Here is a 13,507-nt window from a genome sequence, read left to right on the forward strand (position 1 = left end):
CCAAACCCTCCTGGCCACGGCGACCCCCTACCCCCATCCCGCACTACATTACGGGCAGGAGGGATCCCAGGCCCTCCTGCCCTCGACGCAAACCCCCCTCCCTCCAACGACCGCCCCCCCCAAGAACCGCCGACCCGCGACCCCCCTGGCCGACCCCCACGACACCCCCACCCCCCTTCCCCGTACCTTTGGTAGTTGGCCGGACAGACGGGAGCCAAACCCGCCTGTCCGGCAGGCAGCCAACGACGGAATGAGACCGGATTGGCCCATCCGTCCCAAAGCTCCGCCTACTGGTGGGGCCTAAGGCGCGTGGGCCAATCAGAATAGGCCCTGGAGCCTTAGGTCCCACCTGGGGGCGCGGCCTGAGGCACATGGGCCCAACCCGACCACGGAGAGTCGGGGCAGTGCACGGAAAGTCAGGGCGGGTGAACGGAGAGTCGGGACAGCGCACGGAGAGGCGGGGCAGTGCATGGAAAGTCAGGGAGGGTGAACGGAGAGTCGGGACAGCGCACAGAGAGTCGGGGCAGTGCACGGAAAGTCAGGGAGGGTGAACGGAGAGTCGGGACAGCGCACGGAGAGGCGGGGCAGTGCACGGAAAGTCAGGGAGGGTGAACGGAGAGTCGGGACAGCGCACGGAGAGGCGGGGCAGTGCACGGAAAGTCAGGGAGGGTGAACGGAGAGTCGGGACAGCGCACGGAGAGGCGGGGCAGTGCACGGAAAGTCAGGGAAGGTGAACGGATAGTCGGAACAGCGCACGGAGAGTCGGGGAGGGCGAAAGGAGAGTCGGGGTGGCCAGAGGAGAGTCGGGGCGGGCGAAAGGACAGTCGGGCAGCATACGCGGTATACCCGTGAGCGCGGTATACAAAAGTTTTTGTACATAAAATCGTGGTTTCTGCGCGCTATACCCGTGTGCGCGTTTTACACGGGTGCGCGTTATCTGCGTGAAAATACGGTACAAGTATTTCTGTTTTATTAGTGTCTTTTAGTGGCTAAAATGATGGGTAACACTATAAATAGATAAAAATGTCATATTTCAGTTCTGTGCCAGCAGATGGGCACTGCAAGAAGAAAAGCCTTATACTGTGGAACACAACTACAACCAAAGTTGTTAATTATTCATATATGAATAGACGCATATAAAGGAGTTCCTATGCTATGGAACTTATGGTTCAGTCACGAGACACAGGCGAAACAAACAAGGAGTTCTGGGAGCTTAGTTTACTTAAACAATGATAAAAATCAAGGAGGACATAATAGGAAGCACAAACAATCTGAGAGCAAAGTTTACTCCTTTTTCTTTGTATTCGGCCTGCAGCCTTGAAAGAAGGAGAGTGATGGAACGGAAAGGAAAGAGGCGAGAAGGAAGAAACATTCCTGTAACTGAACAAAGCAAAGTATTTAAGTCCAGCAAGTATTTAGTCTCGATAGGGTGCTAAATGAGATGCTCAAATACTGCAGTGTGTGCAAACCTGATTCTGTTTTCTGGCTATTTAACCAAGTAGTTTAGTAGACTAGTATATAGGCATTGGGATACCACTAATCCAAGTTATAGCAACTAGTTGTGGTGCTGTAGTAGTGTCAACAAAATGTAATTTCTAACAAGCCATAGAAGTCTGCATAAATGTTTGATTTGTTTCTTTCCTGGGCACTGAATTGCTGACCACATAAACATGGGGAAATTCATTGACATAGAATTAATTATTTTTACTTTGCATCCTGTCCTTAACATCAAACAAAGCCATCCGCTGTATAGTAGAGATAAACAGCCCGCAGACAGGTGGTTTTATATAAGCATGCGCTGTAAGATGAAGTGTATCCTCGGTCTCATCTGCTTAAATATCTATATCGCTGTCTCCTGTTCTGAGTCCCAGGACTGAAACTAATCAATTTGAAGATCAACTGGTTGTGCTATGCAGACAATTTACTTAATTAAAACACTTATAACCTGCATAGCCATCATCTATGTGGATAACACTGCACATACATAATTAAAATACACAACAATTCACAAAAATGCAGCATATAATTACAACTCAAAACCAGTATCTAAAACAATTAAGTCCAGATAGCTATCAATTCACGTATTGCTCATATGATTTATACTCGTACTCATTTGATTTATTTTCTACTCCATGAGTCCTGCAAGACAACCTAAATGTTCTAGGCCCAAATCAATAGCCAGAAATGGTCCCCAAAATATCCCACTTTGGTCTGATCGCAAATGTGTCTGGAAGCTTTAAGTTGGCTATAAAGATGCCACAAGAATAAACTCTAAGGAAGTCCCTGATTGGTCAAAGCAATAGCCAATCAGGGACTTCCTAAGGCTCAGCCCTAAGGCGCCCAGGCCCCTCCCAAGGTGGGAACCTGAGCCAATCAGGGCCTTATGCTCCTCCCTGTGCATCACATGATGCAACAGGGCGGGGCCTAAGGCCTCAGAGTTGTCGCTGAAGTCATGGGAGCAGGAGGGGCTGAGCATCCCTCCTGCTCCATTAAAGGTACAGGGGGGTGTGGGTGGAAAGGGGATTTGGAATGGGTAAGGGTGTCGGGGGTGGGGGTGGGATGGCAGGAGGGAGTTGGCATCCCTCCTGCAATTTGTTGGGTAGGTGGGCCCAGTCCGGCGGCCTGACTTTTGATTTTGAAACAGGGAGGGAGCTGGGCCGGGCTCGGCCAGACCAGACCAGGGGAGTAAGATAGCAGGAGGGAGTTGGCAACCCTCCTGCCTTTTGTGGGGCATTGGTGCGTGGGGGGGCATCAGCGTGTGGGGGGGGGGCATCATGACTTTTTTTTAAAAAAAATTTCTTTTTTTTAACTTTTTTGTCAGGCAGGGAGCCCGTGGTTTTAACCCACTTTAATCAGCGGGTTAAAACCACGGGCTCCCAGTGCGGGAAGGGCAGGAGAGATTCGGGGCAAGAACAGGGTGGCAGGAGAGATTCGGGGCGAGAGCGGGAGACTCAGGGCAGGCAGATTCGGGGCACAGCTTCGGGGCAGCGGAGAGCAGGCTGCGGTGCCCGATCTCTCTTCCCTGCTCCCAGACTCTTCTCTCTGCCGCCGTTCTCCGCAGTGCAGGCCCACTTTAAAACCACGGGCTTACACTGCAGGGAATGGCGGCAGAGAGCAGGAGAGTCCAGGAGCAGGGAAGAGAGATATGGGCTGGGCTGAGCCCTGACAGCTGTGACAGGAGGCTGCTTCTCCTGTCACTACTGTCAGGGTGTGCGCATGAGCGGGGATTGTTCTGGCCGTGGGTAGGGGGGGCGTGTTAATGATCGTCCCCATTTGCATGAAGGCCTTTACTGAATTGGTTGGCCGGCATGCAAAAGGAAACAGATCGCATACGCTTTGGAGGTTTAGTGAATCCTGCCCTATATTTTTTATTATGCCATCTAGCCTGCTGTGAATGGGCTATTTAGTAAAATTGATTTTCTATTTTCCACCTCTCCCATATTCCAACGTCACTATCAAAGCTCATTCACATACTAGCTCAAACCTCCACCATTCAGTATCAAATCTCTAGATTTATTTCTCACTCCACCATTATATAGGATCCAAGCTTTCTCCTGTAACTAACCAAAAATGTAATACCTGCCCCTATGGAATGAGTCAGTACAATTCTGGATAGTCCTCCACTTTTATTATTAGGAGACACATGAATAGGACATCAAACTGGACATGTATCTGCAGTCCCTGTGCCAGCTGGGCTTTCTGTATCTCCTATTGTAAACCCTTCAGGCATCTTTCATTTAGGAATCTTGCTATGTGTCAGCTATTGTGAATGAGTTATAGTTTTAAATTCAGTATCATTTCAGGTCTCTTTATTTATTTATTTTTTTGATCTCTCCACAGAGGATTGAAGTCTTCTTCAGAACATGGAAAGATATTTATATCCAGACGCTCCCTCCTTGAGTGAGTACATACCCTATAGTTTATGGCAGGGAATACATGTCTGCTCTCTTTTGCTTTTTCTGTATATATGTTACCAGGTCACTTTTTTTTCTGTTGAAGCCCTAATACCAAATATGTCCAGAACCCTCTTCCAGCATCCTACCTAGTGGGCATGAAGTACAAGTCTGGTTCCTCTTACACTTTGATCACTGCTTTTTTAAAAGATGGCATCAGTTGAGGAAGGTATACTTGGGATGCCTCTCATATGATTGATGTTTTGCATTAATTTGACATGGAAAATTATGCCACAGTATTGAACACTGATCTTCTGCTGTGTTTAGATTTGTGTGAAGCTTAATCCTCAGTTATGGGAGTTGCTGCTCCACTGCAGCTACAGTAAGTTGGAAGTCCAAAACTACATGCAGGCTCTTAGTCTGGAATTTCCAAGATTTTTGTCTCCTCAAAATCTAATCATATGATCAGTTGTCTTAGCATGAAGAGCTACAGCTGTCCTTTTCCATGATACAGAGCTTGTGGAATCTCTCATGCTCTTGTAGCCTTTCCTCTACAGTGTGTCTGATTTTTCCAGTGTACAATTTCACTTCAACTGTATGAGATTTTATACACTTGAGGGGTTTGGAGCAGTGGTATCTACTCTTTTACATGTGTGAGTGTGAATGCTAGCTTCTGTGGTGCACTGTAGGTTGTTTTTATGATCTTCTTTAGTAGTTTTCCTGTGCGATCTGTCACTCTTTGGACATAGGGGATCATTGCATGATTGTGTTGTTGCGGGGTTGTTATCCTGCTCCTCCTTTTTTTCAGCGACACTGGGCTTTAGGCCCCTCCCTGGTGCATCATGTGATGCACGGGGAGGGGCCTTAGGCCCTAATTGGCTCAGATGCCTCAGGCTTCTTCCTTGGGAGGGGCCTGAGGCGTCTGAGCCAATCAGGGACTTCCTTAGGAAGGAGCCTTAAGAAGTCCCTGATTGGCATGATATCCTAAATGAAAATCAATCAGGTTTCCGCTCTGATCACAGTACCGAAACCATCATAGCCTCTTTACTAGACAACTTACACACACTCTTTAGCCAGGGCTCCAGCGCATTGATCGTGCAACTCGACCTGAGCAGTGCTTTCGACTTAGTCGACCACAACATTCTATTAGACTGCCTTGCATTCATCGGCATCTCCGGCCAGGTCCTCAACTGGTTCCAGGGATTCCTAAGAAACAGATCATACCGAGTATTTAAGAATGACTCCTATTCATACAGCTGGGACAACTCCTGTGGTATTCCGCAGGGCTGCCCCCTGTCCCCCACCCTGTTTAATGTCTACCTTGCCTCCCTGGGTAATCTTCTGCATAGCCACAAACTCAAATTCTTCATCTACGCTGATGACATCACAATAGTCATCCCGCTATCCAGCTTCACACCAGAATTCCTCACCTCCCTCTCAAATACACTCAACCAGATAGAACTTTGGATGCAATCCTACAGACTGAAACTAAACCCCGACAAAACAACATTTTTCCTGGCTAGTCCCAAAGACAAAATCATAGACACCACAATTCAAGTAAAAGGATCGACCTTTCCCCTCGAACAAACCCTAAAAATACTAGGAGTCACACTGGACAAACACCTAACCCTGGAGAAACACACCGACACTACAGTTAGGAAAAGCATCTCGGTGCTCTGGAAATTACGCACCATAAAAAAATATTTCGACGACACGTCATTCCGCCTCCTAGTGCAATCCTCCGTTCTCAGCATACTGGACTGTTGTAATATCATTTACCTGAGCTCCACGAAGAAAACTACCAGAAGACTCAGAATGATCTAAAACACCGCTGTCCGCCTTATATTCGGCTTGAAAAAATGGGACCATGTCACCCCTTTCTACCACAAACTTCATTGGCTACCATTGGAATCCAGAGTCCTATTTAAATTCGCCTGTTTTTGCTATAAAACAGTATTCGGCCTAGCCCCAAACTACATCAACCCACACTTCATCCTGAATCACAGAAACAAGAACTCCTGCAGAATCCAGTTATTTGCTTTCCCCTCCCTAAAACTCTGTCACTCCAATAAATTCTTCGACAAAACCCTCGCCTACCAGGCCACCAAGCTAAACCCATGGATAACCCAATTAATCCTCGAGGCTCCAACCTACCTCAGCTTTAGAAAACTACTCAAAACACACCTCTTCCAACGCCACGACACTTAAAGGCCCCCTCCCCAAAGAATCCCCCCCCCCCCCTTTTCTTTCATCTTGCCCCACCCCACGACCCACCTTATCCTACTCCCCAATTTCATCTTCTCCGCTGCCTGCATCCCTGCTCATTTTAACACCTAACTCTATGTTTAATTAATGTGAACCGCATGTAACGATGCATGTAATTATATTTAATTAATGTAAATCTGTTCAACTAATTCTTAACCGCACGTAATCCATGTTTAACTAATGTGAACCGCCTAGAACTCACTGGGTATGGCAGTATACAAGAATAAAGTTATTATTATTATTATTTTATAAATGATTATACTACAGTGATCACACAGGATGTGAACTTGAAATAACGGTCTTATGAATTGAATCCTTTGATCTATATGATACATCAACCTCCTAGTTGAAGAAATACTTGGGATTGATTGAAATGTGGATTAGCTAAATAGTTTATATAAAATTGCTATTAGTCAGGTATGATCTGAAAAATTATCATTAATATGTTTGCTGCATTAGTTAGCAACATAAAATATTAGGAAAGTGCTTTGGTTTATTTATCCATTTACCCCTCTTTTTTCTGTGGAAACAAGTTGATTATGGGGTAGATATATATGTAAAGGTCCGATTATTCTACAACCTTGGGTAACACAGTTACTGACAGGTCTACAGCAGTCGGGTTTTAGGATCGTAAAACCCAATGCAAAATAGCCAAGCAATGTAAGTGAATCAATCAATTGGCTATTTTGCATGGGGTTTTACTAATTTGCATGGCTGGATCAGAAAATGGGCAATCGAGGGGGAAAACACACAGTGGGCTGTTTTGTGAATCGGCTTGGTTAGCAGGGATCGTTGCTAAACAGGTTTAGCGTCGATCGCTGACTTTAGTGAATTGGGGCCAAAGTTGATATGAGTTTGGAAATAAGGCAAGTCATATTTTGGCTTAGAAACTTAAGAAGCAGAGGTTGAGAAACCATATTTCCATGCTGGTCCACTCAGATGGCACACCTATTACTGTAGACAATTATATTAGGGATGAATTTACCCAGTTTTATTCTACATTATATACTCCAGAAATTGTACAATCTGCTGCCCAGATGCAGCAATATTTTGATCAGCTTGAGCTACTTGCCTTTTCCTATCACACTGAAGGAAACTGAATGAGCCTTTAAGAATTTGCCTCATGGGAAATTTCCAAACCCTGATGGGTATGCTAATAAATTGAATAAATGCTTTAGGGAATTTTTAGCTCCTTTGCCGTCGAGGACCTTTAATGCATTCATAGAGGCAGATTTCCCTTATTCTTAGAGCTTGGCAGCCATTACTTTGATCTTGAAGCCGGGTTAATTGCCCAAGTTTGTGGATCTTATCAATCAGTTTATATGGATTATAAAATTTTTACAAATATCCTGGCTGCCAGGCTCTAATGCTTTATGCTCACTTTAGTTCATGTCTATCATGCAGATTTTATCTTGGAGCTTCAGACCTTTGATGATAATAAAATGGTTCCATGTTATGTTTTGTAATTATTATTATACTACTGTATTTCTCTTGCTGTATTCCACATTGAATCCATTGAAGAAATTAAGGAATATAAGACTTTTTAACATAACATAGCAAAACGCTCCATTGGAAGGATTAGGGGAGGTTATGCCCACTTTCCTCCCCTGAAAGTGAAACTGGTAAGAGAAATTGGACACACTGACCACATTGGGGAAAATAAACATTTATGTTTCAAAAATGGCTAATATAAACATTTATGTTCTGACATATAAATCTTATGTTGCTATTTCATAACATAAATATTTATGCCCCCTTGTTGAACCATTGATATTTTAGATGGTTGTGGTTATAAAATGGATGCTCTTGCTCATGTACCATCACATAAATGTCCATTTCTCCATGTATTTTAGAACAGGCTCTACTGTTGCAAATACTGTTCTACTATAAAATACTAATAGAACTTGAGATGTTCTGACCTGGATTTCTCATTTTGAGTTGTAAATCCTTTCTAAAATCTGTCTCCACATATAAATAACATTGCTCCCCCAGAGGTTTATACCTAACTAGTCTTTAAGCCCGTTACATTAACGGGTGCTAGAATATATGTCTGTCTGTCTTTCTTTCTGTCTCTCTCCCTACCCCTGTCTCTTTCTTTCTGTCTCTCTCCCTCCCACTGTCTTTCTTTCTGTCTGTCGCTCTCCCTGGCCCCCTTTGTCTGTGTTTCTGTCTCTCTCCCTGCCCCTGTGTCTTTCTTCCTTTCTTTCTGTCTCCCTCCCGCTGTCTATTTTTCTTTCTTTCTCCCTCCCTCCTGCTGTCTGTCTATCTTTCTTTCTGTATATCTGTCTCTCTCTCTGCCCCCTATGCAGCAGCAGCATTTCCCTCCCCCCCACTTCCCTGTGCCGCAGCAGCATTCCCTCCCTCCATTTCCCTGTGTAGCAGCATTTACCTCCCCCACTCCACTTCCCTGTGCAGCAGCAGCATTTCCCTCCCCCCTCCACTTCCCTATGTTGCAGCCACAGCAGCATTCCCTCCCCCAACAAAAACGCAGCTAAAACAGCTCCCTTAGTTCCTTGCCGGAGTTATTTTTAACTTTAAAGCTGCCGCAGCGGCTCCTATCATAATCCCCGCCTGCGTCTGAAGCTTTTTCTGACGCAGGTGCGGCTCGTGAGAGGAGCTGCTGCCATGGCTTTGAACTTAAAAATAATTTCGGCCAGGGAGTATAAGGGTGCCGGCCAGACCAGAGAACATTACCTTGGGTTCAGCGAGTGTGGGGCCGTTGTCGTATTTCCTCCCAAGCTAATAGAACCCTAAGCATGCATGCGCACTCCTATCTGCCACGGACCTATGGATCACGGATCACGCAGGTAGGAGTGCGCATGCGCGCTTAGGGTTTTATTATATTAGATGTGCTACTATCTTCCCAAGGCCCTGTGTACTATATTTTTCACTGTATAAGATGCACTTAACCATAAGACGCACCTACCTGTAGAGGAGGAAAAACCAAGAAAAATAAAATTCTAAACCAAATGGTGTACCCTGTCCCACTGCCTTGCCCTGTACCCTGTCCCCCCTCTGGTGATCTAGAGGTAGGCTGGGACAGGGTACAAGGCAAGTCTAATGGTAGGCAGGCAGGCCCCAGCCCCCATACCTTTCTCTAATTCCTGTGGTCCAGCGCTGTAAGTGTAAAGCAGAATAGGATGCCAGAACTTACCCCCCTCGAGACCAGGTATGGAAGCCGCTGGGACACACAGGTGCTTGAGCCCCTTGGCTTACTGCTGCGGCGATGTCCCTCACTGGACGGCTGCCTCCTCATCTGTTATGACAGAGCAGCACACAAGCCAGGCGCAAGCTTTTCACGCTCCTGCCTGGTCCCTGAATGGCTGCCCTCAGTTCTTGGTCCGCTCTGCCGCAACAGACGAGGAGGCAGCCGTCCAGCAAGGGACATTGCCGCAGCAGTAAGCCGAGGGGCTTGAGCACCTGCGTGTCCCGGCAGCTTCCAGATGTGGTCTCGAGGGGGGTAAGTTCTGGCATCCTCTTCTGCTTTACACTTACAGTGCTGGACCACTGGAATTTTAAAAAAAGGTACGGGGGAAGGGGATGTTTAAAAAAATAAAATAAAAAAATTGTTATTCGCTCTATAAGACGCACCTACATTTCCACCCACTTTTTTGGGGGGATAAAGTGTGTCTTATGGAGTGAAAAATACGGTATTTGTGTTGCAAATTTTAATGACTAGGAGGAAGATTCTCAAAACTTAACATGCCTTTTACGTGGTCACTAAACCTGCTCTGGCCGGTTTAGCAGGGCAGTATAGCGCTCCCCCGCGAATTTGGAGTCCCGGTCATTTGCGGTATTTTCCGACCGTGAAGGAGAAGCAGGAGAGGGCAGCCGGAGTGCCGGCGAGTGAAGAAAAATGGTCGCGGTATGCTCCAACTGCCTCTTCCTGTACTAAAGTCGGGCCTCACCAATCAGGAGCTGCATGTTAAAGCAGCTCCTGATTGGTGAGGCCTGGCTTTAGTTCAGGAAGAGGCGGTTGGAGCATACCGCGAGTGATTTCCTTCACTCGCTGGCGCTTCTGCTGCTCTCTCCGGCTTCTCTCTCAGACTATCTCCCCTGCTAAAAACCGTATTCACAGTTTTTAAACATTTGCGGAGGTTCCTGGAACGGAACCCCCGTGAATATTGGGGGGGGGGGGGTGTACTGTATTTTACATGCCAATTATCAGAATGGCTCACCGTGGTCTTTTCCGAGCTTCCTAGCTGTCTCCGACTCTGCCTTTCAAAAGTAGTATAGCAAGATCATTAGTATTAAAACGTTAGTAAAATGTGCTTTTGTTGCTGGCTGCACTATCAATAAAAATTATTTCTAATAAAAAAAGGAGCACTCTAGGCGTTTCTCTATCATCACAAGGTGATTCCCTAACCTCGTTGTACCACATTTGTGGGCAAAATTTTCTGTCAGGGTCTTACTTTTCCAATCAGTGCCTAAGTGCTGATTGGCTCAGGCACTGACAGGAAAGTAAAGTTTGGCAGCTCAGCCTTCCCCCCAGGGGAAAAAAAAGAGACCCTGAATTGAAGATCCGCAAGAGGGATGCCCACTCCCTTCCCGCGCCACCACCACTATTTTCCTCAACAGCCAAACACCTGACACCCGTGGCAGCAGGAGGGATGACCACTTCCTCCTGCTACTGCCCCAGCCCACCCCTACTCCCAACACACAACACCCCTGGCATTTGGAGGGTTGCTCACTTCTCCGGCCACCACCACAGCAGTCGCCCAACCACCCAACAGCCCCCCCCAACCTGTACCTTCAGTAAGAAGGCCGGCCGGAGGGATGGCAAGTTCCTTCGGCTGGCAGGCCCACCTCTTCAAAATGGCAGGTCTTCCCCTTTCTGGTGCATCCTGGGATGCGCCGGGTAGGGTCCTGAAGCTGTGATTGGCTCAGGCAACAGGTTTTTTTCTTTTTTTTTTGTAGAATTTAAAAACATACTTGTTTAAATATTCAACAATTAATTTATACCTAAGCACGCCTTTGGGATTGCTGCTGTAATTTGGTTGAAGCTATGTGCACTATGGAATCCCACATGCACTTTTAACCAGGCAGGGGAAGGTTATTTTTAGCCAAGCCAGTTTAACTAGTAAGTGGTTCTAAAACTTTTCCTGAAGGTTAAGATTTTTAAAATGACAGAGAGAAGAGATTGCAGGGTAATATAAATGAAGTGACATGGTACTGTAGTGCCAGCAAGCGACTGTCTGTTCAAAATAGTAGCTACAAAACTTACTTTCTACAGTCTGAGGTGCTGAAATATGTCACCCAGCTGCTAATACTGCAATGTTGTGAGTGTTGTATTTTGGTGTGTACTGTGTTACAGGTGCCATTTCCTATTCATAACTAATCTTAAGGTTCTTTATTGAATGTTTCCCACAGTGAATTGTTTGAAGTGAATCACATCAGAACAATATATCACATGTTTATCGCCCTACTCATTCTCTTCATCTTCAGTACGCTGCTCGTAGATTTCATTGATGAAGGAAGGTAAGATAGCAAATAAGTGGACATGGGGAAGAGATTCCGATGGAAGTGTATGAGTTTGAAAGAATAGTTCTTCCAGAGAATGAGAGAATGTAATGGGTTTAATTATGTGTAGGAAATTTGAGAAGTTTTACTTGAGATGAGCAGCATCTCATTGGTACCTGGAATGTGTATTAAGCACAAGAATGTATAGATGTAGGAATACTCTAGTGGGGAACCTTGTCCCCTCTCCCTCTTTTTTTTGTTTTTTTATAGCATACCTGCCATTTTGCTCTAGGGGGACCTATGTATAGGAGACTTTTTTTTCTCCCAAGAGCTGATAAAGCTGATGATTATCTCTGGCATTTTTTTAGGGTAAAGTAAGAATATTAATTTCATGAATGTTAAATTGTTTTGCACATTATTTAATATTACTTTTTAATAAATCTTTTGGTTTTACTCCCATCCTTTTCTCTTTTTGTTTCTTCCTCATTCTCTCTCCATTTCATTTCTTGCTTTCTCCTGTATTCTATTTGTTTTGCAATCTTTTCCACCTGTGCCTATTCTCTCCACCCCACTTTCGCTTCCAACTTTGCATGTTTTGCTCTTCAGGCTGGTGCTAGAATTTGACCTTCTGGTCTTTGCATTCGGCAAGTTTCCTATTGTGATTGCAACCTGGCTATGCATGTTCCTGTCCACATTAATGATACCCTACAGCCTTTTTCATCTATGGGCCAGTGGCTACCAGGCTTCTTCTCACCAAACACTGCGTTCCCTTGTCTTTGGGACATTCTTCATGCTCTTCCAGATTGTGGGCCTTGGTTTTGGGCCTACCTATATTGTGGTGAAGCACAGCTTGCCTCCAGCCTCCCGATTTGTTGTCATTCTTGAACAGGTATGTTCTGGTAGTGCCTCAAGGTGACTATGTGACTTTTGTTTTAATGGGAGCAGCAGGTCATTTTTTCTTTCTTTCAGGCTGTAAACATAGAAACATAGAAATTGACGGCAGATAAGGGCCACGGCCCATCCAGTCTGTAAATATCACTCTGATGTTAAGAAATGTACTATCTCTAATATGGTCTGAATTTAATGTGAAACCAATTTAGTTATCAAGAGACCATATAATGTTGGATGACTACTATTATTAATCATTTCTATAGCACTACTAGTCATATGCTGCATTGTACAAATTATATGCAGGTATTATCTCTGTTCATAGCAGGCTCACAATTTAAGTTTTGTACCTGGGGCAATGGAGTGCCAAGTGATCTGCTCAAGGTCACAAGGAAGCTACAGTGGGTGCTTTAGGACAAGGGGGTTAAGAGATAAAAGCAACATTGGAAAAGTCATGCAGCATCATTTTGAACAGATAGAATGGGAAAGAGGTTGTTTAATGGGAGACCAGTAAAAAGCAGGTTGCAGTACTCTAGGCGAGAGGTGATAAGGGTGTAGATAAGAGTTTTGGTGGTGGGCTTACATAGGAAGGGTAATGAATTTGGCAATGATATAGAGAAAGAAATGGCAGATTTGGCAGTCTGGTGGATTTGTGCAGAGAAGAAAGAGGGATCAAAGATTAAACCGAGGGTGCGAGCTGACGAGTATTCTCCAAAGACAAGCAAGTATAGTATTCTCACATGTGGGTGATGTCATCCATGGAACCCTGTACGGACATTACCAAATGCATTGTCACTTTAAATTTTTTATGGCACTATATGCAAGCTGGTACCTCCTGGGCTAGGGCTGTGGAATTGGAGTCGAGGAGTCGGAGACAATTTTGGGTACTGGAGTCGGAGTCGTGGGTACCAGAAACTGAGGAGTTGGAGTCAGAGGATTTATCTACCAACTCCACAGCCCTGTCCCTGCCCAATGTTGGCTTGTGGGACCATCAGTTTATC

General features: G+C 45.3%; 1 protein-coding gene across 3 annotated transcripts in view; it reads left to right on the forward strand.

Annotated features, from left to right (window-relative positions):
- SOAT1 (sterol O-acyltransferase 1) overlaps nucleotides 1-13,507 on the forward strand; it is a 178,112-nt gene that overhangs the window by 111,856 nt on the left and 52,749 nt on the right. For all 3 annotated transcript variants that reach the window (XM_033916375.1, XM_033916377.1, XM_033916376.1), the window contains exons 5-7: nucleotides 3,841-3,900; nucleotides 11,529-11,636; nucleotides 12,225-12,507. In XM_033916375.1, coding sequence (XP_033772266.1) covers nucleotides 3,841-3,900; nucleotides 11,529-11,636; nucleotides 12,225-12,507 — 451 coding nt within the window. The remainder of the gene's footprint in view (nucleotides 1-3,840; nucleotides 3,901-11,528; nucleotides 11,637-12,224; nucleotides 12,508-13,507) is intronic.

This window comes from Geotrypetes seraphini, chromosome 12, assembly GCF_902459505.1.
Source record: "Geotrypetes seraphini chromosome 12, aGeoSer1.1, whole genome shotgun sequence".
NCBI classification, from domain to species: Eukaryota; Metazoa; Chordata; class Amphibia; order Gymnophiona; family Dermophiidae; genus Geotrypetes; species Geotrypetes seraphini.